Consider the following 24,290-nt stretch of genomic DNA (forward strand, 5'->3'; position numbering starts at 1 on the left):
GTTTTCATTATGTAAGTGCGCAAATGTGTTTCTGTTTCTCCAGGTCAGTGCACAAGCACTTCCCATTTCTTCATTTATCACTGTTTCAATGTATGTCATTGTGTAAATGTGTTTAAATTCCTAAGTGTGTGTGTGTCCAGAGTGGCCATTCTGTCTCTCGGTGTACCTGAGATTTTTTTTTGTGAAAGAAATATGGGAATCAGAGTCTTGCTTGAGTAAAAAGAGTTAAGGTAAAGTTTAAACAAGAATTTGGCTTCAACAAAGTGTTTGAAAATTAATAAAATGCCCTCTGAGTGAGTAAAGTACTACATTCTGATAATTTGGAACTTGGGAGTCAGTCTGGCCGAGTTCTCGGATTTTCCTGTTAACGTCCCCTCACACCTTTTCTTCTCTGCTTCTGAACTCGTACAGCGTCATTGTGAATGTTCCATGGAGCCCAGCAAGTTTAAAGACTACATAATCCTGAGCCAAATGAGTTTCAAGGAAATGGATTCCAGGTCCCTGGTGGGTTGGACAGGAGTGTGGTGAATACCATTAACGGTACCAGATCCCTGGTTGGACAGGAGTGCGGAGAATACCATTGATACCAGGTCCCTGGTTGGACAGGAGTGCGGAGAATACCATTGATGATAGCAGGTCCCTGGTTGGACAGGAGTACGGAGAATACCATTGATGATACCAGATCCCTGGTTGGACAGGAGTGCGGAGAATACCATTGATGATACCAGGTCCCTGGTTGGACATAAGTGCAGCGAATAGCAGCTCCCTGTTTGAGGTGTGGGTGCAAGTGGAGCATCTCCTGTGGTCAGAGGGTTGGTGCCAAGGGGACGATTGGCACAGAGCGAATGAGTGGATAATGTAGTCGTGGAGGGAGGGGTCCCTGGGGAAGGTGGTGAGTGGAAAATGTGTCTAGTGGTTGGATTATGTAGTAGGTGGTGGAAATGGCAGAGGGAGATGTGTTGGGCGCGGAGGCTGATGGTGAGGACAAGGGGAATCCTGACCTTGTTGCATGTGGGGGATGGGAGGGGTAACAGAGCATAGTGCAGGTGAGGTCACTACATTTAATGGGAGTGACAGCATTTATAGAGAGAGATAGTTAATGTTTCCAAACTTTCATCCTTTCCCCCAGCTCTGCATTCAGGGGCTAATCCCCTTCCTCCAGACAGTTCTCACCTTTCTTCCCATCCTTATTCAATTAACACCTTTTGTCTGTTGGTCTGTACTCCTCCCCTGCCCAGATTTTTAATTCAGGCACCTGCCAGCTTTTTGCTGATACCTTGAAGAAGAGCTCAGGCCCAAAACGTCGGTAATACATCTTTACCTCCTATGGATGCTGTGAGACCGGCTGGGTTCCTCCAGTATTTCTCTCTTTCTACTGACATGATTAGCAAGTTTGCAGATGGTAAAAAAAAATTGTGCCGGAAAGCTATCAATAAGATTGAAAGAGGGCAGCAAAGATTTACTAGGATGTGTGGGACTTCAGAGACTGAGTTATGGGGAAAGGTTAAACAGGTTAGGAACTTTAGTCCCTGGAGTGTAGAAAACGAGGGGAGATTTGATAGAGGTATTTAAAATTTATAGGGTGATAGGCAGAGTAAAAAGCTTTTTCCACTGAGGGTAAGTGAGATACAAACCACGGGACATGGGTTGGGAAAAACAGAGTGGTGAACGAGCTGCCAGCTGAAGTGGTGAATGCGGGCCTAATTTTAACATTTAAGAAGAATTTGGACAGGTGCATGGAAGGGAGGAGAATTGACTGGGTGCAGGTCAATGGGACTAGGCAGAAAAATAGTTCAGCACAGACTAGAAGGGGTGAAGGTCCTGTTGTTTCTATGCTGTAGTGTTCTATGGTTCTAATGCGGACAATAGCCTTGGGTCATGGAATAACACTGATGAGTTGGTGAGTTGGGTGGAGTAAAGACATAGAATTTAAACCCATAAAGATCAGGACAGTGCATTTTTGGAAGGTTAGGATGTACATGATGAATGGCAAGGCCGCAGGGAGGATGTGGAAATAGAGGGACCTTGGTGTATTACTCCACACATCCCTACAGATGGCAGCATAGGCATACAAGGTGGTGAACGCATACACGATGCCGGCGTTCATTAGCTGGGCACAGAATATCAGGGGACAAAGGTCATGCTACAACTTTTGAAAAGGTAAAAGTTCCATTATGGTCATGTGATGCTACACTTAGGATGTAACATGCATGAAATTATTTAACTTTTGTCTACCATAAGGCAAACAGAGCGCTCCTCATAGAAACCTACTGCACCAGATGCTCCCACTCCGTCTCCCCTCCAAGTACTGTCCAGTCCTGTGTCTGCTTAGCTTCCGAGATCAGACAATCCCAGGCGTATTCAGGCTATTAAAGACGTTAGTTAGACCAGCACTCTGTACAGTTCCCATTGCCACACTCCAGGAGGGATGTGAATGTACAGGAGAAAATTCCAAGACTGTTGACTTATTGTCATATGTATCTAGGGACAGTGAGAAGTTTGTTTTGCAAGAGGTCCAGCTAGTTAACCCAGACCTAGCACAGTAGTTAAAGCACAGTATGGATTTGCGGAGCATGATCAGGAGGCACAGAGCAAAGGTGGGAGTATTTTACTCGTGTGAAATTTGTTCAAGTGTCTGATAGAAAGTGACAGCACAGAAACAGGCCTTTGACCCTTCTAGTCTGTGCCAAACTAGTATTCTGAGTGAAACACATAACACTGCAGATGCTGTAATTATAGTAAAAACACACAGAAATGCTGGAAGAACTCAGCTGCTCTCAGTGTCCATTGAACATCTTCCATCTGGGAACAACTGGATAGCATTAACATTGACTTCTGCAGTATCCATTAAACCACCTTCTTCCATCTGTCGCCTTTCCCCAGTGCACGCTCTCTCTCTCTATCTCTCTTTCCCCACTCCCCCCCCCCCGTCTCCTTTCACAGAGCCAAAATCAATTCCCACCTCTCCTCTTATCATATCTAATTAACTCCTAACCCAGCTAGTCTTCAGTCTTTACTGTTCTCTGCTTATTCCTTGAGGAAGGGCTCAGGCCTGAAATGTCGGTAATATATTGTTACCTCCGCTGGGCGCTGCGAGACCAGCTGAGTTCCTCCAGCATTTCTGTGTGTTGACTACCAGCCCCCCCACATCTCCATCGGGCACACAAAACTCAAAACGGTCAACCAGTTTACCTATCTCGGCTGCACCATTTCATCAGATGCAAGGATCGACAATGAGATAGACAACAGACTCGCCAAGGCAAATAGCGCCTTTGGAAGACTACACCAAAGAGTCTGGAAAAACAACCAACTGAAAAACCTCACAAAGATAAGCGTATACAGAGCCGTTGTCATACCCACACTCCTGTTCGGCTCCGAATCATGGGTCCTCTACCGGCACCACCTACGGCTCCTAGAACGCTTCCACCAGCGTTGTCTCCGCTCCATCCTCAACATCCATTGGAGCGCTTTCATCCCTAACGTCGAAGTACTCGAGATGGCAGAGGTCGACAGCATCGAGTCCACGCTGCTGAAGATCCAGCTGCGCTGGATGGGTCACGTCTCCAGAATGGAGGACCATCGCCTTCCCAAGATCGTGTTATATGGCGAGCTCTCCACTGGCCACCGTGACAGAGGTGCACCAAAGAAGAGGTACAAGGACTGCCTAAAGAAATCTCTTGGTGCCTGCCACATTGACCACCGCCAGTGGGCTGATAACGCCTCAAACCGTGCATCTTGGCGCCTCACAGTTTGGCGGGCAGCAACCTCCTTTGAAGAAGACCGCAGAGCCCACCTCACTGACAAAAGGCAAAGGAGGAAAAACCCAACACCCAACCCCAACCCACCAATTTTCCCCTGCAACCGCTGCAACCGTGTCTGCCTGTCCCGCATCGGATTTGTCAGCCACAAACGAGCCTGCAGCTGACGTGGACTTTTTACCCCCTCCATAAATCTTCGTCCGCAAAGCCAAGCCAAAGAAAGAAGATTCTGCCTTGTCCCACTGACCTGCACCTGGGTTCCCCACCCAATAAGTACCTGTCCAAATTGAGCCTGCATTCACCTAATGACAGGAAAGAAATTCCCTTGAATCTGGTGGTGTAATCTCAAACTCATGAATCTTCTGCCAGTGGGGGGGGACGGAGAAGAGAGTGTGGTTGGGGGGAGGGATGAGCTCTTTAATGTGTTGGCTGCCTATTTCGAGGCAGCAGAGAATCAGAATCAGGATTTATTGTCCTGAATAAGTCATGAAATTTGGTGTTTTGCAGCAGTGTCGTAGAGCAAACATTAATATGATAACCATAGAGTTGGTGGAGGGGAGGCAGGTGTGTGGGATGAACTATGAAGCAGTTTTTTGCAGTCTCGGGCAGAACAATTCCCACACCACACAGTGATTTATCCTGACAGGATATTTCAATGCTGCTTCTGTAGAAATTGTTTTTGTTTTTTTTAATTTTTTTATTTTTCACAACATAAATCACATTAGCCATGATGTACACTTTTTCTTTTTCACACATATACAGTGACTTTTTCTCCCCCCCCCCCCCTCCCCCCCCACCCCCCCCTCTCATCCATTTTAGGTATACAATCTAGGTTGCATTAAACCCGTCAGACAATGTTGTCATTCAACAAAAATACACCAGAAATTCTACTGAGTCCATTCTTTTCTTTCCTTCTCCTTCCATCAACTTAGGTAATGTTTGTCCCCGGTAGGTTTTCGCTATTGTATTTAATGTAAGGCTCCCATACTTGTTCGAATATTTCAATATTATTTCTTAAACTATATGTTATTTTTTCTAATGGAATACATTTATTCATTTCTATATACCATTGTTGTATTTTCAAATTATCTTCCAATTTCCAGGTTGACATAATACATTTTTTTGCTACGGCTAGGGCTATCTTAACAAATCTTTTTTGTGCATCCTCCAAATCAATTCCAAATTCTTTGTTTTTTATGTTACTTAGGAGAAAGATCTCTGGATTCTTTGGTATATTGTTTTCTGTTATTTTATTTAATATCTGATTGAGATCATCCCAAAATTTTTGCTTCTGTAGAAATTGTTGAGGTGCTCGGGCAACATTCCCTCTAATGTTTTGTAGTCTGCAATTTTTTTTTTCCCTGTGACAAAAGTCTGTGCACATTGAATGCTTGTGCAAATGTAAATTGAAATTGTTTCAAGATAATTTTGGCCCAGCCGCTCTCTCATGGCGACTAAAACTGTATTGGCATGTTTTATTAATACAAGTAGGATTGCATTCCACAAAGTAACATATTAATATTTTATTTTAGGTAACTAACGTTTGTGCACGCATTAACTTCCTTTGTGTGCTGGTTGCAAAATGTGTACACACAGGGAACAGTGAACTTGGGTGACATTCTGATTTTGGAGTTGTGGGAGGGCTGACAAAATTAACAAGGCCATAGATAGGGCTGGTTGTAAGAAATCTTTTCCCATTATGGAGACGTCTAAAACCAGAGTGCAGAGATTTGAGGTGAGACATAAATTGGTCGGAGGAGAGTGATTTACTTCGCACTTTGAATCTCGGTGTGGTTGGAGTGGCGGTTAGCACTACGCTGTTTCAGTGCCAGTAATTGGGGTTCGAATCCTGCGCTGTCTGTAAGGAGTTCCTCGTGTCTGCGTGGATTTTCCCCAGGACTCCAGTTTCCTTCCACTATTCGAAAAGTGGGAGGAGGGTGTAAATTGCGTGGCACAGGTTCGTGGGCCGAAATGGCCTGTTATTGTGCTGTATGTCTAAATTCAAAATATTTTTACCTTCAGAGTGGTTTCAATGTGGAGTGAAACACAAAAGACTGTGGATGCTGTGATTGGAGTAAAAATACAGAAATGCTGGAGGAACTCAGCTGGTCTCGCAGCGTCCAAAGGAGGTAAAGATCTATAACTAACATTTCGAGCCTTAGCCCTTCATTAACAGATAAGCAAAAAAGCAGACTGGCATCTGAATAAAGCGATAAAGTGAGCAGAATGGGAGAGGGAGGAGTCCAAACCAACAGACAAAAGTTGTGAATTGGATATGGTGAGGGAAAGGTGTGAGAAAGAGAGAGAGAGCTAGAGGAAAGGAAGCAGGTGACAGAAGATGGGGAGGAAGTTGATATTAATGCCATCCAGCTGGAGGGTGTCCAGACAGAAGCTGAGGTGTTGTTCCTTCAATTTGCGGGTGCTCTCAGTCTGGCGGTGCGTGAGACCATGGGCAGCCACGTCAGCAAGGGAATGGAGCAGGGAATTGAAATGGGTGGCCCTTCAAAACATGTGAGTAGCGTCTGGATGAGCATTTGAATAGCTTGGGTTTAAAGCTGTCTGGACCAAGTGGTGATGTCAATGGTTGGCATGGACATGGTGGAGTTAATATTTAAGAAAAAGGTGGATAGGTAAATGGATAAGAGAGGTATGGAAGGTTATGGGGCAGGTCAATGGGACTAGGTGTTTGGCATGGACTAGAAGGGCCACACTAGCCTGTCTCTCTGCTGGACCCAATGATAAACCATCCCAGGAATAATCCGCTGAATGTTTGCTGTATGTTTTCCCCAGCATGCATATCCTTCCTTAAGTAGTGAGACCAGACCTGCATACAGTATTCCAGGTGTGGCCTCAGCAGGGCCCTATGTAATAGAACATAGAACACTACAGCACCATTCAGGCCCTTCCTTCAGCCCTTGATGTTCTGTTGGCCTATATATTCCTACCAAAAAAAAACAAAACCCTTTCTACCTTGCAACCCTCTATTCTTCTTCCATCCATGGGCCCGTCTAAGAGACTCTTAAATGTCCCTTATGTTCCAGCCTCATTCCAGGCCCCCACAACTCTCTGTGTGGGGAAAGAAAAACTTACCCTGTACTCGGCCACCTGGTTTGTCCTTGCAAGATGCATCACCTCACACTGATCTGGATTAAACTCCCATCTGCCACTTTTCCACCCAACTCTGCATCCTGTCTATATCCCCTTGTAACCTGCGACTACCCTCAGCTCCATCCACAACTCTCCCAATCTTTTTTTAAATGTATTTATTTAAGAAAATACAGAATCTAGGACTCAAATAATAATAATAAATTGAATATAAAATCATAGAAAATAGTCCATAAGGTCAGCGCCCACTGCCCAGATTCGGACAGCAGGGAATAGAGGGAGATAAATAGAGAAGAAAAAACAAACAGGAACAAGGTTCGACATCTCAGAGTCGCATCATTTTAAAAGTATTAAATTTCTAATAAGGAATTGACAAATATCAAAATAAATTATACAATCTGGGCACTTAAATAATCTAAATAAGGTTGCCAGATTTTGACGAACATACTCTATCGATTCCTAAGACTAATGTGAAGTAGGGAATTGGATTTCCGTGTTTCTCCGATGCATTCACTGGCTATTTAGTGACAGTGCAATTTTAATAAATTTAGATTTGCTTCTGAAGAGGTTAACTGCCAAATAACTCCTCCAACCTTCGTGTCATCTGCAAACTTACTGACCACCTCTTCATCCAGGTCATTTATAGAAATCACAAAGAGCAGGGGGTCCCAGAACAGATCCCCGCAGCCTCTCCACTGGTCACTGAGGAGAGATATGCGTCAACACTTGAACCCAAATGCATCCTGCATTGAAGGTCATTGTGCTGTTTGCTTAATAATGGTCATAATCGATGATTCATCTACAAGGACTTCTGCATCCCTCTGAATGCCAATTTTTTTCAACATTGTGCTGTTTAAAAGAAATCCACTTCCATGTGAGTCCAGGAAGCAGCTGCGATTCAGCCTTTAATGTGCTGGATAGAGTGGAACAGAGTAGCATTCCAGCATTCTCTGTTTTTTGTCTTGCTGAGCAGATCCTTGGGTCGTTCACCATTCTCACTGCCTGTGGGAAGAAGCTGTTCCTCAGCCCTGTGGTGCCGGCTCTGACACTTCTGTAGCTCTTCCCCGATGGAAGCAGCTGAAAGATGCTATCTGTGGGGTGGAAGGGGTCCTCTATGATTTTGCGCGCCCTCTTCATACAACGATCCCAGTAGTCCACATTGATGTGGGGGGAGGGAGACTCCAGTGACCCTCTCTGCCGCTCTTATGGTCCTGTGGATTGACCTCCGATCCATTTCTCTGCAGCAACCGTTCCCACACTGTGATGCAGCCAGCCAGGACGCTCTCAATAGGGCTCCTGTAGAAGGCTGACATAATGGTGGCCTCAGTCTTCTCAGGAAGTCCACTCACTGTTGCGCCTTCCTGACAAGTGAGTGTTCACGATAGGTTGCATGTTAATTGAACTTCAAGTGACTTGGTTCTCTCTCCACTCTCCTCTACAGAGTTGTTCATGTGTGGTGGAGGGTGGTCCTCCTGATGTCCACAATCATCTCCTTCGTCTTGTTCTCCACCGACCGTTGGTGGCTGACATTCTTACATTCTTCCCATGCTGAGCTTGCTCCGACTTGCACGGATGTTCTGTCCTGTCCACCTACTGGTCGGCCGACTCAGCATGCCTGAAAGCCCCAAAGTATTCACATGCGGCAATGATCCCAGCGCTGCTCCACACTTGTCGGACGGAATAAAGCTGTGTGGGGAGCACAGCTTGACACAATCAAAACACAAATGTGCACTCACAGACACAGGACTTGGGCTCACACACCCTGAACGGGAATCACATTGTCGCAGGAAGCGAAACACAGAATTACACACGACAAAAACTGATTCGTACCCATACTCATTAAGAGAAACAAGTCAGGGCAGAACTGCTTTTGCACGAATAAGAACATCGTTGTGGACTGACACATGCAGATATGAAAACACGTTCAAAGACACAGCACAGAAATGAGAACACACTTGTACTCAGAGGCACAGAAACATGTTCAGGGAAAGTTGCTTCAGCCCACACACATTCAGAAATAGAAACATCCTTTCAAATAAACATGCTTATACATATAAACTCACTCAGGGGAACAGAGACATGCCAACATATAGCTGGCAAACCCACTACCCACGTGGGATGTGTTCATAAACATATAAAGGAAGAACCATAGAGCATTACAGCTGTTTTCATCCCTTCTAGTCTGTGCCAAACTATTTTTTTCTAGTCCTGCACCCAGTCCATACCCCTCCCATCCACAGACCTGTCCAAATTCTTCTTAAATGTTAAAATTGAGCCTGCATTCACCACTTCAGCTGGCAGCTCGTTCCACACTCCCACCACTCTCTGTGTGAAGAAGATCCCCCTAAACCTTTCCCCTTTCAACCTTAACCCCATGTCTCCTGGCTTTAACTCTCCCTCAGTGGAAAAAGCCGACCTACGTTTGCTCTGTCTATACCCCTCATAATTTTGTACACCTCTATCAAATCTCCCCTCATTCTTCTACGCTCCAGGGAATAAAGGCCTAACCTGTTTAACCTTTCCCTGTAACTCAGTTCCTGAAGTCCAGGCATCATCCAGTGAGAGGAGGCCTCCCAGTCAGAACCTTTCTGTACAACCGCATGTTGTCCTCGAGATGACTGCGGTGGAGAGGGGACAGTCACCCAGCTCTTTGCTAAATGCAGATTCACTGTGTGGAGACGGATAGAACATACTGCACAGTACAGGACCTTCAGCCCTTGATGCTGTCCCAACCCATATATTCCTTAAAGGAAAACACTAACCCCTCCCTACCCCGTAGCCCTCTATTTTTCTTCCATCCATGTGCCTGTCTCTTAAATGCCCCCAATGTTTCAGCCTACATCACCATCCCTGGCAATGCATTCCAGGCACTGTGTAAAAGAAAAAACTTACCCCTGACATCTCCCCAAAACTTCCCTCCCTTCACTTTGTACATCTGTCTTCAGGTGTTTGTTATTCCTGCCCTGGGAAAAAGCACTGACCATCCACCCTATCTACGCCTCTCAGAATCTTGTAGACCTCTATTAAATCTCCTTTCATCCTTCTACGCTCCAAAGAGAAAAGTCCCAGCTCTGATAACCTTACCTCATAAGACATTTTCCAATCCAGGCAACATCCTGGTAAATCTCCATAGCTTCCACGTCCTTCCTATAATGTGGTGACCAGAACTGAACACAATAAAAGTGTGATCTCACCAGAGGTTTGTAGAGTTGTAACATGACCTCTCTACTCTTGAACTCAGTCCCCCGACTAACGAAGCCCAGCATTCCATAGGCCTTTTTATCTATCTTACCAACCTGTGAGGCGACCTTGAAGGACATAGGATTTGGACCCCAAGGTCCCTCTGTTCATCCACACTGTTAAATAACCGACCATTAACCCTGTGCTCAGCTGCCTGGTTTGTCCTTCCAAAATGCACCACCTCACACTTATCCGGATTGAAATCCATCTGCCACTTTTCCGCCCAACTCTGCATCCTGTCTATATCCTTTTGTAACCTTCGACAACCTTCAGCTCCTTCCACAACTCCTCCAACCCTAGTATTACCCACAAATCCACTGACCCATCCATCCGCCTCTTCAGGACATACAAAGAGCTGAGGTCCCAGAACAGATCCTTGCAACGCTCCAGTCACCAATCTCTGGGCAGAATACTTTCCTTCCACTACTAATCCCTGTGAGAAGATTCCTGATGCATTCCCAGTGTGTAATAATTTTTTCCTGAATAAGCTTGATATGTGTATTAATTTTTTTTCAAATAGTCCTCATCTATGCCATTTTATCCCCAGTGCATCAGGAGGCAGTGATGGCTGTGTTAAAAAAGATAAAGGTGGATAAATCTCCCGGACCGGACAAAATATTCCCTAGGACACTCAGGAGGCTAGTGGACAGTTAGTGGGGCCATTAACAGAGATATTTAGGATGTCACTGACCACGGGGGTGGTGCCAAAGGATTGGAGGGTGGCGCATGTGGTTCCTCTGTTTAAGAAAGGGTCCAAATGCAAACCTGGGAATTATAGGCCCGTGAGTCTGACGTCTGTGGTGGACAAGTTGATGGAAAGTGTTCTGAGGGATGCTATTTACAAATTTTTGGAGGTACAGGGATTGATAGGGAGTAATTAGCATGGTTTTGTCAGGGGTAGATCATGCTTGACAAACCTGATTGAGTTCTTCGAGGGGGTTACAAAAAAGGTTGATGAAGAGAAAGCTGTGGATGTTGTCTATTTGGACTTTAGTAAAGCTTTTGACAAAGTTCCCCACAGGAGGTTAGGAAAAAAGGTGGAGGCATTAGGTATAAATAAAGAGGTAGTGAAATGGATTCAGCAGTGGTTGGATGGGAGGTGTCAGAGAGTAATGGTAGAAAATTATTTGTCCAATTGGAGGCCGGTGACTAGTGGAGTTCCTCAGGGTTCGGTCCTGGGTTCACTATTATTTGTTATATATATTAACGATCTGGATGTAGGGGTGGAGAATTGGATAAGCAAGTTTGCGGATGACACAAAGATTGGTTGTGTTGTGGACGGTGAGGTAGATTACCGTAGATTAAAAGGTGATTTAGGAAGGCTGGAGGTGTGGGCTGAGAAATGGCTGATGGAATTTAATACAGATAAATGTGAGGTGCTACATTTTGGAAAGGCAAATTTAAATAGGTCATATACATTGAATGGTAGACAATTGAGGAGTGCAGAGCAACAAAGGGATTTAGGAGTTGTGGTAAATAGTACCCTCAAGGCTGATACTCAGGTAGATGGTGTGGTGAAGAAGGCATTTGGAGTGTTGGCCTTCATAAATCGGAGTATTGAATTCAAGAGTAGGGAGGTTATGATGAAATTGTACAAGGCATTGGTGAGGCCAAATTTGGGAGTACTGTGTACAGTTTTGGTCACCAAATTATAGGAAGGATATAAACAAAATAGAGAGAGTGCAGAGAAGGTTCACGAGAATGTTGACAGGATTTCAGGGTCTGAGTTACAGGGAAAGGTTGTGCAGACTGGGGTTTTTTTCTCTGGAGCGTAGAAGATTGAGAGGGGACTTGATAGAGGTGTTTAAGATTTTAAAAGGGACAGACAGAGTAAATGTGGATAGGCTTTTTCAATGAAGAAAGGGGGAGATTCAAACTCGAGGACATGGTTTAGGATTGAAGGGGGAAAATTATAAGGGGAACATGAGGGGAATTTTCTTTACGCAGAGGGTGGTGGGGATGTGGAATGAGCTTCCAGCAGATGTGGTCGAGGCGGGATCATTGGTTACATTTAAGGAAAAACTGGATCGTTACATGGATAGGAGGGGACTAGAGGGGTATGGACCGGGTGCTGGTCAGTGGGACTAGGAGGGTGGGGATTTGCTACGGCATGGACTAGTAGGGCCGAACTGGCCTGTTCTGTGCTATAAGTGGTTATATGGTTATATGATGTGTAGACTTAGTGCTGCATGTAATTCTAACTCAAGCTATCTTGTGTTGAGTGTGGTTCCATCCATGCTAACTTGATATGGCTGCAATTCACATCTGCGTACTTTTGTCAGGATCACAGTTCCAAGGCGGGCTAAATTGCCCTGAATAACTGTTCTAATATGGACTCGCATCCCAGTTCAGCAGTTCATTTCATGATAGCTTGTGCTGAGTACAGATGCATTGCACACTATGCTGTTGTAATGCGCACTGCCTTGTTCTGAATACCATATATGCTTGCGTAAAAGTCAATCTCGTGTAAAAGTCGACCCTCTATCTTTGGCCAAAAAATAATCTGGAATTTTCCGTATTTCATGTTTAAAGTTGACTCTAGTCTCTCACCTCGGCCCCGGGCGCCTGCCCATCGGAGCTCACAACGCCTCTGACAGCACAGATACTGACCGTGGTCCCAACCTCCCCATGGTAGGATGTGTGTTTTGATACGCAGACTCTGCGTTATTACTTGAATTTGTTGTGCTTTAGTTCTTTATTCGTTTAGAGATGATTTGGACTTCTGCGACTGAGGTATTTTGCATTCTAGTGTGAATTTCAGCCCCTCAAAAGTAGCATCCATGTCACAGTTGACCCCATAAATTTAACCTTAAAAAATGGTCTACAAAATTTAATTTTTGTACGAGTATAGACAGTATAGTTTTACCCATGCAGGCTTGTCCTGGATCCAGTACTAACATGTCTTGTCTTGCATGCAATTCTATCCATGCTAACTCCTGAGTGCTGTTCTATTTCCTGTACGTTCTCAACTCCGGTACCTTGATTTATTTTTTTTATCAACGAATTAAAACAACTGTGCTGAGTCTTCAAGCTTGGAGGGTAAGGAGCTCGTGGACCTCTTTATCTTCCCATTTTGTAGGTTTTGCAAAAGAGACTCTTGGAGTTTGCCAAGAATTCAGCCACTGAAGTTGGAATTCGAGGGCCAAACCCATCGGGACCATTGCCTGAAGAGGGCGCACAAAATCAGTGAACCGGTGTGGACTCGAAAGGCCAACATGGCCTGTTTCCGCTCCATAAATGGTTATATGGTTAATAGGTCCTTGATCTGAAAGGTTAGTTCTCCTTCTCTCCATTCAGTGTTTCTGGTATTTACTTATCGATTTTAGTTTTTCTAAGTGATCCCTTATTGGGTAAAGTCCCTTCGATTTCCATTTTTCAGCCTGGCTCGAACACACATTATCTTGGGCCTAGATTCAGTTTCAACTTGTTCTGAACACCATTCCTTTGCATCAACTTGTTCTTGGTGCAATCAATCCTTGCAAATTTGCTTCCAAGTACCATTCTATTCAAGACAGTTCAGATTGATTGTCAGAGTACACACATAACATCACATACCTGAGATTCTTTTTCCTGTGGGTCAGGGAGAATTTCTACTTCAAACAGCGAACAGTACAGGCCCCTCGGCCCTCGATGTTGGGCCAACCTTTATATTCCTACCAAGAAAATACTCAACCCTCCCTACCTCATAACCCTCTATTTTTCTTTCATCCATGTGCCTGTCTAAATGCCCCTAATGTTTTGGCCTCCACCATCACCCCAGCAATTCCAGGCACCCACAACTCCTGAGGGAGTAGAGGCGCTGGTTCCAGGGGGGTCTGGAACCAGGGACTCGAATAGAGAGAAACAATAGTATTTTTGCTTCAGTTGCGGTGTCTGCAGACTGTCGTGTTTTACTCAGATGGAAAATTAAGGGTTCAGGTGAAGATAAAAATGTCTTCACTCAAGCAGTGCTAGAACTTCAGGGAGGTCAATTAATGTGTTCATCCACAAAGTCTTGCATCCCAGAAACAGGCCCTTCAACCCATCATGGTCGATGCTGACCATTTTTGCCCTCAACACCAACCATTCTCAACCTTTTTTGACTCTGGCAGTCAAGTTTAGTTGGTTTCTTACCTACTTCTCCTACTGACTACATTAAAAAAATTGTATGATTTCAGTCCATGGCAACCCGCCCGCCCCCCCCCCCCCCCCCCCCACTGAATGTACCAGTGGAGCCTCCATTGACACTGGCTGTTCTAAACTCATCCTGTTTTGCCTGCATTAGATCTGCATCCTGCCATGTCTGACCATGTTTGTCTGAATGTCCCTTAAATATGGTGACTGTTACTGATTCACAGAAATGCTGGAGGAACTAAGCCAGTCTCGCAGCACCACAGGAGATAAAGATATATCACTGACGTTTCAGGCCTGAGCCCTTGCTTTCAAGGTAAAAGCAAAAAAGCAGGCAGGCGTCTGAATTGAAGACAGGGGGAAGAAAGGAAGGAGCAGGAGTCCAGAGAAACAGACAAAAGATATTAACTGTAGTGAAAGAGTGCTACCACTAGAGGGAGTCAAAGAAGAGCTGTTGCAGCTTGGGTTGGATTCAAGATGGATGCCTCCACATGGTTGTGTGTGCACTTTAGCTAATAGAGTATAGTTATTTTAAAAGAACCTGATGCACCATCAATAATCACAAAAGACTGAAGTTGTGAAACTGATAGGTTTTTATTAACTATTAGACTAGAACAGCCATTAACCTCATTGACTGATCAAGGCAGAGTGGAATGGGGAGCATGCAAAGGGCTATGGGTAGGATCGGTCTCGGGTGGTGTGTCCAGCTGGCAACAGCTAATCATAGCATAACAGTGGTTCACCACAGAACTCGTTTCTTTATTACAATAAAAAAACATCACATGGTACCAGGAGTGGGCAGAGTGTGTATTAGGGATTATCAGCAGATATGTGGAGAGTGTAAAAATTTATGATGCTGTAAATTGGACTGGAAATGTTGACCACGAGTGGAGGTTGTTCAAACAAAGATGCTGTATCTGTAAGCCATTGGACTCTAAAGCAAACCACAGAAGATTGCTCTGCTACTTACTGTGGCAGGACCTCAAACACTACTACAGGTTTTCAATACATTTGTTTTTGCCAAGGCAGAAGTTCGACAAGGTCATTGAGATGCTTGATGAACACTGTTCAGCAAATAAAAATAAAATGCTCGAGAGGTATGTGTTTCACTCATGCACACAACTGCAGGGAGAGAGCTTTAATACTTCTTTAACAGACTTGAAATTAAAAGCAAGAACATGCAATTTCGGGTTTCTTCAATGATCCGTGATCAAAAAGTGTTTGGGATTATTGATAAAGTGAGAGAGGTTGCTACGAAGAAACATCACATTAGCTAGATATGAGACGTCATTAATATGTCTTTACCATCATATTCAATTAACACCTTTTGTCTGTTGGACTGGACTCCTCCCCCTCCCATTCTGTCCCCAGTCTTTAATTCAGACGCCTCTCTGCTTTTTGCTTATACCTTCAGGCCCGAAATGTTGGACCTCCTGTGGATGCTGTGAGATCTGCTGAGTTTCTCCACCATTTCTGAGTGTTTTTACTCTAATCACAGCGACTGCAGACTTCCGTGTTTCACTGTTTTTGATTCCACCACTGGCTTTGGCAGTGAGTTCCAGATATCAACTACATTCTGTGCGCGACAAAAAAAAAAATCCCTGAGTTCCTTTTTTTAGAATCCTTCCACCAACATCAAACCTACAAACCTCACTTTTTAGACATTTAAGCATATATTCAGTGTGGCCCTTCTAGCCCAGAAGCCCATGCCGCCCAATTGACCTACAACCCCCGGGTCATTTTTGTAGGGTGGAAGGAAACCAGAGCACCCAGAGGAAACCCATGCAGACACGGGGGAGATCGTGTAAACCCCTTGCAGACAATGGTGGATTAGAGCCCCGGTCGCTGGCACTGTAACAGTGTTACGCTAACCACTACAACTGGGATCTTAATGTTCAGCTAGATTTCTTAACGTTAAGATCCCCTAATCAACACCTCATAACATTCTAAAACCTCCAGCTAAGTTCCTATCAGGTCATCAGCAATGTGTGTTTTGCCTTGGCTTTTGTTCAAGGATGTCATGTGGTTTTCAGATTAATTGACCTGTTCTGCCACTTTCAAAGATTCATTGGGGTTATAAAATGGAAATCTGGGAGTGTCAGGAGTTGTACGTTGATTGGGTGTGTTTGGATGGTGTCAATGGCTTGTTTTCTTGTTTTCTCAAGATGATCCTGCCCTCTTGAACTGGCACCTTTCCAATAAATATTTTTGAAGTGAGACTGGTTTTGGCCTAGAATTAACATTGGGCAGAAACAATGCCAACTCACTGGGAGGTTTTCCATCAATCCTGGACACAACCATGTCTGCAGATAAATGAAAGAACATAAGAAATAGGGGCAGGAGCTGGCCATTTGGCCCATCGAGTCTGCTCCACCATTTAGTGATCTAGTGATAGATTCATCTCCACCTACCTGCCTTTCCCTTAATTCCCCCACGATGTAAAAATCTAACCAACCTTGTCTTAAATATATTTACTGAGGTCGCCTCCACTGCCTCAATGAACAGTGAATTCCACAGATTCACCTTTCTCTGGGAAAAGCTGTTCCTTTTCATCTCCATCCTAAATCTACTCCTCATTTGTCCATCATCGTCGATGAAGACCTCGACATCATTAATGATGGAGATTAACGTTTGATTTGGATGGAAGTGAGGGAGGGTTGTGTAGCGTCGGCTTCACCCTCTTCCCAATTCCTATCTGGATGCAATAGCAGGTCAAAAGTTGAGACAGCTGGAGATGGGACTCGATGCAGTGGATGACTAGAACGTCTTTGGTGTCTTGTACTCTTCACATTTCGCAACGCTTGCAGAGACCTCCTTGTTGACTGTTGGAGACAGTCTGCCGGAGTCTATCTTCACTTGTACGTCCAGCGAACTGATTTACATCATCTGGTGCTCCCTTTGTGGCATTCTATACATTGGAGAGACCGGTCGCAGACTGGGAGATCGCTTCGCTCAGCACCTCCGCTCCATTCGCAACCACAGCGACATCCCAGTGGTCAACCATTTCAAGTCTGAGACACACTCCCACTTACTTGTCTGTCCATGGCCTTATGTACTATCCCACCCTGACCATCCACAGGTTGGAGGAACAACACATTATTTTCCATCTGGTCACTCCAGCCAGATGGCATTAACATTGACCTTACTGCTTTCCACTAAACCTGCTTGCCTTTTCTTTCCCCTCCCCTTTCCTGTCTTTCCAGTTCTTCTACACCCCCCCCATCCCCTCCTTTCTCCACCTATCACCTCTTGCCTTTTTGCCTTTGCCACTCCCCCACCACTTCGCAGCCCTTTGTTCTGAGGCCTGCCGATATTATCTCGCAATCTGATGAAGGGCTCAAGCCTGAAACATTGGTGATGTATCTTTACCTTTGCTACATAAAGGACAATGTTTGAACTGCTGAGTTTCTCCAGCATCTTGTGTTTTTACTTCAACCACGGTGCCTACAGAATTTTGTAATTTATTTCTGTCTTCACGTGTTGGGATAGACAACTCTCCTTAACCTACTACCCTGAATCTCAAGGCTATGTCCCCATTTCTGGTCTCCCCCACCAATGGGAACAACTTTACCTACCTTGATCTAATCCATAAACATAAGAACGGAACAGGATCAAGAGTCAGTCACTGGCCCTTCAGTCATCACTCATCTCAGTCCTTCCCTGCTCCTCCATCCCAGAATTCCTCGACTCTCCAATCTGTCAACCTGTGTTTTGAAGGAACGCAATAAACGACCGGCCACAGACCTCCATGGTAGAGAATTCCAAATGGTCTATCTTTTATTCTCAACTAAACCAGTTCCAAACTCCCCACATTCACCTGTCAAGCCCAAGAGTTTTGCGTTGATGAGGTCTCCTCTCATTCCTCTGAGTTCTGGAGAATGCAGTCCTTGTCACCTCAACCCCTACCACCCCTGGAGACATCTGGTGAGTCTTCGCTAAGTACATTCTTTCTTCAGTATGTGGTCCAAAACAGTCCTGTGCAGGTAAGTATCTTTAGCCTGTATTCAAATTATGTCAAGAGGAAGAATTAGAAACCCAAGGGACTCAGTGGGTCAGGCAGCATCAGTGTAGAGAAAAGGACCATCAACATTTTAGAGAATCTCAGCAGGTCAAACAGTGTCTTTCATATAGCAAAGAAAGATACGGAACCAACGTTTCAGGCTCAAGCCCCTCCTAAATGTTTGAGCAAAATGCCGTCAGGCGCCAGAACAAAATGGACAAGGAGAGGGGCAGGGGAAGGAGCACAGTTCCACAGGCAGTAGGTAAGAGGAGGATAAGGGAGGGCACACCAGCAAACAGAAGGAGAGGGGATAGCTCTATGAATGGAGAGGGAAGGGGATAGAGAGCTGGAGGAAATGCGACAGGGATGGGGAAGGGAGGGAGAATGGGGAGTGGGCCAGCTGAAACTGGAATTCGATGTTAATTCCATGTGATTGGAGAGGGCCCAGATGAAATATTAGGAGTTGCTCCTCCAATTTATAGGTGGTTTTGGTGGGACAGTACATGAGGCCATGGACAGGCATATTGGCATGGGAGTGGGATGCAGAATTGAAGTGGTTGGCCATTGGGAGATCCCTATCACAGATGCGGACGGAGTGAAGGTACTCAGTGATGAGATCTCCCAGTCTGCGTCCAGTCTCTCCAATGAAAGAGCAGGCCACAGCGGGAGCACCGGATGCAGTCGATGACTCCTGTAGGTTCGCAAGTCGAGTGCTGCTTCATTTGGGAAGATTGTTTGTGGCCCAGAATGGTGGAGTGGGGGGGGGGGGGGAAGGTGATGAGAGAGCGATTAATAGGAAGGCATGGAGGGGGCGGTCCCGACGGAAGGCGGCGAGGAGAGGGGAAGATGTGTCTGCTGGTGGGATCGTGTTGAAGGTGATGGAAATTACGGAGGATAATGAGTTGGATGTGGAGGCTAGTGGGGTGGTAGGTGAGGACAAGGGGAATCCTGTTTATGTTGCTTCTGGGGGCAGAGGGGGCCAGGGGAGATGAGCGGGAAATGGAGGAGACACGGGTAAGGAAGAAGGAGGACATTTAGGATGATCTGGGCTGGAAGATCTCATCTTGGGAACAGAAAATGTTTTGGGTCAGGAGAATGGGTCCTGCCAGGCATGCCTTCCATTTCCTACATCCTTCTGTCTCACTCTCGAATCCGCTCCGATTCACCTGCTTTACAGCATGTTTCCATGATCACCTGAGTTGAACCCTGTCAGAGACACCCCTCCTACCTCCCCTGCAGCATCAAGAGCACCTTCTGTCTCCTTCCCCGTTCCTACAGTGAGGTTTCCACCTGAATATAGTGAACCCCGCCCTGCTGAGGATTTCCATCAGTTTCTCTCTCTCTCTTGTTTTAGAGTGACGTGGTTAGAGCAGCACTATTACAGCCCCCACGACCGGGATTCAAATCCTATGCTGGCTATGAGGAGTTTGCACGTTCTCCCTGCATCTGCTGGAGATACCTCCGGGTACTTCGGTTTTCTCCCACCATTCAAAATGTACCGGGGGTTGTCGGTCAATTGGGTGGCACGGGCTCATGGGCAGGAAAGGTCTGTTACCGACCAGTCTGTATGTCTAAATTATCTTCACTCGATAGGACCTACTCCTTGTTAATGAGTCTATCTGGAGTCAGCATTGTAACCTGTAGAGTTTAACTGACCCTTACTGGGGTGTAGTGCATAAACGCCGGGGGAAACTCAGCAGGTCATTTCATATCCACAGGAAGTAAAGGGTTACAAAAACGTTGGCCACCCTTGACCTCCTACGTTTCTCCAGCACATTTGTGTACTCCCTTCAGCATGAAAACAAACGCACCAGAGTAACTTCTTGCATAATATCACTGCCGTCAGACTCTGTGACAGCTATTCCAGGAGCTCTGCCTTGTCCTTGCAGTTTCAGTTTGCAGAAGATTCCCACTTGTTCCCAGACCCAGCCCTGAGGGGGAACGAGACAGTCAGATCCCCAAGTTGAGCTGTCCTGGGTTACTGTCATCTCACCTGAGCATCACACTTCTCTGTTAAAGGTGACTCAGTTGATTTCCAGGGCTGTTGACAGGAAGTGGGGACGAGGCATGAGCTGAGAGAATGATGCAATCTGGAATTCGTTTCGCCAGTGAGGGTCAGTATGTGTGGGACCCTTTTCCCCCAGTGAGGGTCAGTGTGTGTGGGACCCGGCCCCCCAGTGAGGGTCGGTGTGTGCGGGACCCGGCCTTCAGTGAGGATCAGTGTGTGTGGGACCTGGCCCTCAGTGAGGATCAGTGTGTGGGACCCTTTTCCCCCAGTGAGAGTCAGTGTGTGTGGGACCCGTCCCCCAGTGAGGGTCGGTGCGTGTGGCACCCGGCCCCCCCAGTGAGGATCATTGTGTGTGGGATCCGTGGCACCAGTGAGGGTCAGTGTGTGTGGGATCCGTGGCACCAGTGAGGGTTAGTGTGTGGGACCCGTCCCCCAGTGAGGGTCAATGTGTGAGACATCTCAGCCAGGTAGAGTCTGTCTGTGAAAGGCCAGACTTGAATTGGTAATTACTCTCTCTCTCCAGATGCTGCCTTGCCTGGCCTGTGTTTATTTCTGATGAATATTCTGTTTAGTCCCAGTAAACATACCAGTCACTTTGCTAATTTCATTCACCCTGTGCAACTTGCTGAAGAATTCTCATCTTTCACGTGTTTCTCCACTGCCCTGCAGTTATTTTCCTCTTTTAAAACTTTATCCACTTTCTTTTTAAAGCTGCTCTTGGCAATATGTTCCAGATTACGCAGCTCAATGCTGTAAACATTTCTCCTCCACCTCGGACTCTTTCTCAATTCAGTTATCTTCAACTTCTATTCTCTCTTGACCAACACTCCAGAAATGGAACAGCTTTCATCAGACCTACTATAGCAAAAATCCTGTGTAGTTTTCAATGTTTTGATTGAATCTCCCCATCACTGTTTTTCTTTGCAGGTCAATTCCCACATATACACACACTTCCTGCAAAGGGCTGAACGAAAGGGTGAAATCACACGTGATTTATAAAGGCTCTCCTTTAATATGTTTGCTTTCATTCTCCGAGGCACAGTTCCTCATAGAGGTACAGGTCAACACACACGCTGACCCAAACTCGAGTCATGTCCCTGACCACCTCACTCGCTCTATGGGGTGGGTCACACAGGCATGTATGCACATGCATGTACACAGAGACCCACATACGCACACACACATATGGACACAGATACAAACACACGCACACGCACAGATACAGACACATACATTCACGCGCACACACACACACACATATGGAGACAGACACACACACACATAGAGACACACAGGCACACACATATGGACACAGACATACATACACACACTCCCTATTGCACCCTCACAACTCCCATAGTGAGGGAGCTCCTGGAGATTTCAGCTCCGAGGATTATTAATTTTGATTTATATTTTTTAATTTGGACGTACACCACGGTAACAGGCCTTTCTGGCGGATGAGCCCATGCCTGCCTAATTACACCCATGTGACCAATTAACCTTTTAACTCCATATATTTTTAGAAGGCGGGAGGAAGCTGGAGCCCTGCGGAGAATCCACGCAGACCCAGGGAGGATGTACAAACTCTTTACAGACAGCGCCGGATTTGAACATGGGGTGACTAGTGCTGCGGCAGTGTTGCGTAAATCCCTAAGCTAACCGTCTGTGTTTTGTTTTGTTCTCCGTGATGTCTCTGTGCTTGGCATTAAAATCAAGATTAATGTGAGTTGGACATGGGTTGTCTGTGGCTTTTAGCGTCACAAAACCACATCTATGGCCGAGCTGCCCACTTGACCCTGTCGCTGTGTTGCACAATTCCCTTCTCGCCTTTCCCACTTCTTGTTTCACATCCTCTACTGATTCTCAGAAGCCCATGACAGGAGCAACCCTGCTCTGGTCTTCCGCTATGTCATGGACTCTATGTTAGGCAGTAATCCAGCTCACCACCAGCCCACCTCCCCACCCTCCCACCACCACCAGCCTAACCTGCTAACTGTCCCTCCCACTGAGGGGGCCAGGTCCCAATGTGTCCCTCTGTCTCGTTAACTGTTCTACGCAGACAGTGAATTCCGTCAGAATGAGCTTTGAGTTCAATTGTCCATTCTCAGGCATGCCCAGAGGCAGTGGGAAAATGTTGATTTGTCTGCTATCCAGTAAAGTTCAAATTTCCTTCTCCTACAACGTGGTCCACCACCAGACGTGTCTTTTCCTCACCTTCCATAGGCACTGCATCCTCCGTGACTCCCTCATCCCTTCCCACCAATTTCCCACCCCCGACACCTTCCCCTGTGTCCGCAGAAGTGCCACCCTTGCTCCCATACCTCCCCACCATTCAGGCCCCCAAACAGTTCCTTCCAACTGAAGCAACACTTCACTCGTGAATCTGCGAGAGTTGTCTACTGCATCCAGTGCTCCCGTTCTGACCTTCTCTATATCGGACACAGACTGGGAGATCGCTTCGCTGCGCACCTTCGCTCCGGCCACATCAGTGACCAGCATCTCCCAGTGGCCACCCATTTCAAATGTGGGTCCCACTTCCACACCATGTCTGTCCACAGCCTCATGGACTGTCAAACCAAGAACACCCATAAATTGGAGGAATGACACCTAATTTTCCGACTGGGCCCTCTCCAACTGGATGGGATTAAAATCGACTTCTCCAGTTTCTGATAGCCCACTCCCCATTCTCCCTCTCTTCCTCATCCCTCTGTCTCCTCTCCTCCATCTCTCCACCCCCTTTCCTCTCCATTCACAGAGCCATCCCCCCCTCCCCCTCTCCCCGCCCCCCACCATTTTGTTCAGACACCTGCCGACATTTTCCCATACCCTGATGAAGGACTCAAGCCCAAAATGTCGGTTATGTATCTTTATCTTTGCTACATAAAAGGTGCTGTTGACCTACTGACTTTCTCATGTTTTCACATCAACCACGGTGTCTACGGACTTTTATGTTTTATTTCAGTTCAAGTCAAGCTTATTGGGTTGTACTTGTGTAATCAGATGACAATGAAACAGTGTTCGTTGGTCCTCAGTGCAAAACCCGCAGACACACAACCAGACAATGCACAGGCATACTATATGCAGGACCTATATACATTTTTAAAATATATATATTGTATAATAAATAGTAGAATTTTAGAGGGTTGGTATGAGCATCCTGTCTATTTTTCCTTCTTTCCTTGCCTGGGATCTCCCAATCTCCCGCCTCAGTCCATCCATTCTGCGGCACGTCTCCTTATTTCACCCATCCCACATTGGCCCCTATCCTGCTCCTTGTCCTCTTTGCCCTGGCTTCTTTTCTCCACATTCTCCGTCTTTACTGCTGCAGCCATGCATCACAAGCAGACATAAAACTCGAGAAAGACTGTACAACAGGTGTTATTCAGTTAAAAATCTCTGCTACAGTGGTAGCTGTACTGGTGGCTCCCAAGTGACTGGCTCAGGATTACATCCCAGGTGGTTGACTGACAGCCTGCCAGGTGTGGTCTGTCTTCTGCAGGTACAGAGATCGCCCCTTGCAGTAGGCTAGTGGTGTATCACCCCAGTCTTGATGAAGGGTTCCTGTCCAAAACGTCCACCGTTCATTCTCTCCCACTGTCACTGCTCAACCCACTGAGTTCTTGCAATAGGTTGTGTTTAGCTTCACATCCCAGTGTCTCCAGTCTCTCGTGTGTCTTCCTCATTTCAAAACTTAATTCTTCTGCTCTAATACTTTCACACACAGTGAGGTCATAGCATTATAGAACTCTCTCCAAGGTCAGTACTCCCCACCTTAATCCCATAGAGGTGGGATGGTTGGCGTAGCGGTTAGCGCAACGCCTTTACAGTGCCAGCATTCAGGACTGGGCTTTGAATCACATGCTGTCTGTGAGAAGTTTGTACGTTCTCCCCGTGTCTGTGTGGGTTTCCTCTGGGAGCTCCAGTTTCCTTCCACCCTACGGGGGATGTAGATTGATTATTGGGCGGATCGGGCTCGTGGGCCTGTTACCATGCTGTATGTCTAAATTTAAATTTGTCCAAGTCTAAATCTTTCCTGTCCATCTGTCTAATGTCATTTACAGGGTTTGTG

General features: G+C 46.0%; 1 protein-coding gene across 10 annotated transcripts in view; it reads left to right on the top strand.

Moving 5' to 3' along the window:
* Positions 1–5,338: 5,338 nt before the first annotated feature.
* Positions 5,339–24,290, top strand: part of LOC138748480 (uncharacterized) — a 44,328-nt gene continuing 25,376 nt past the window's right edge. For 3 of the 10 annotated variants that reach the window (XM_069908759.1, XM_069908758.1, XM_069908757.1), the window contains exons 1-3: positions 5,339–5,493; positions 5,781–5,887; positions 21,745–21,838. In XM_069908759.1, coding sequence (XP_069764860.1) covers positions 5,847–5,887; positions 21,745–21,838 — 135 coding nt within the window. In that variant the 5' untranslated portion in view covers positions 5,339–5,493; positions 5,781–5,846. Of the gene's footprint in view, positions 5,494–5,780; positions 5,888–12,635; positions 12,735–13,182; positions 13,376–19,228; positions 20,328–21,744; positions 21,839–24,290 lie in introns of those variants that run through there. The other 7 variants (XM_069908751.1, XM_069908761.1, XM_069908760.1 and 4 more) reach the window with 5 other exon arrangements.

The sequence above is a fragment of the Narcine bancroftii genome, chromosome 13 (genome assembly GCF_036971445.1).
Source record: "Narcine bancroftii isolate sNarBan1 chromosome 13, sNarBan1.hap1, whole genome shotgun sequence".
NCBI classification, from domain to species: domain Eukaryota; kingdom Metazoa; phylum Chordata; class Chondrichthyes; order Torpediniformes; family Narcinidae; genus Narcine; species Narcine bancroftii.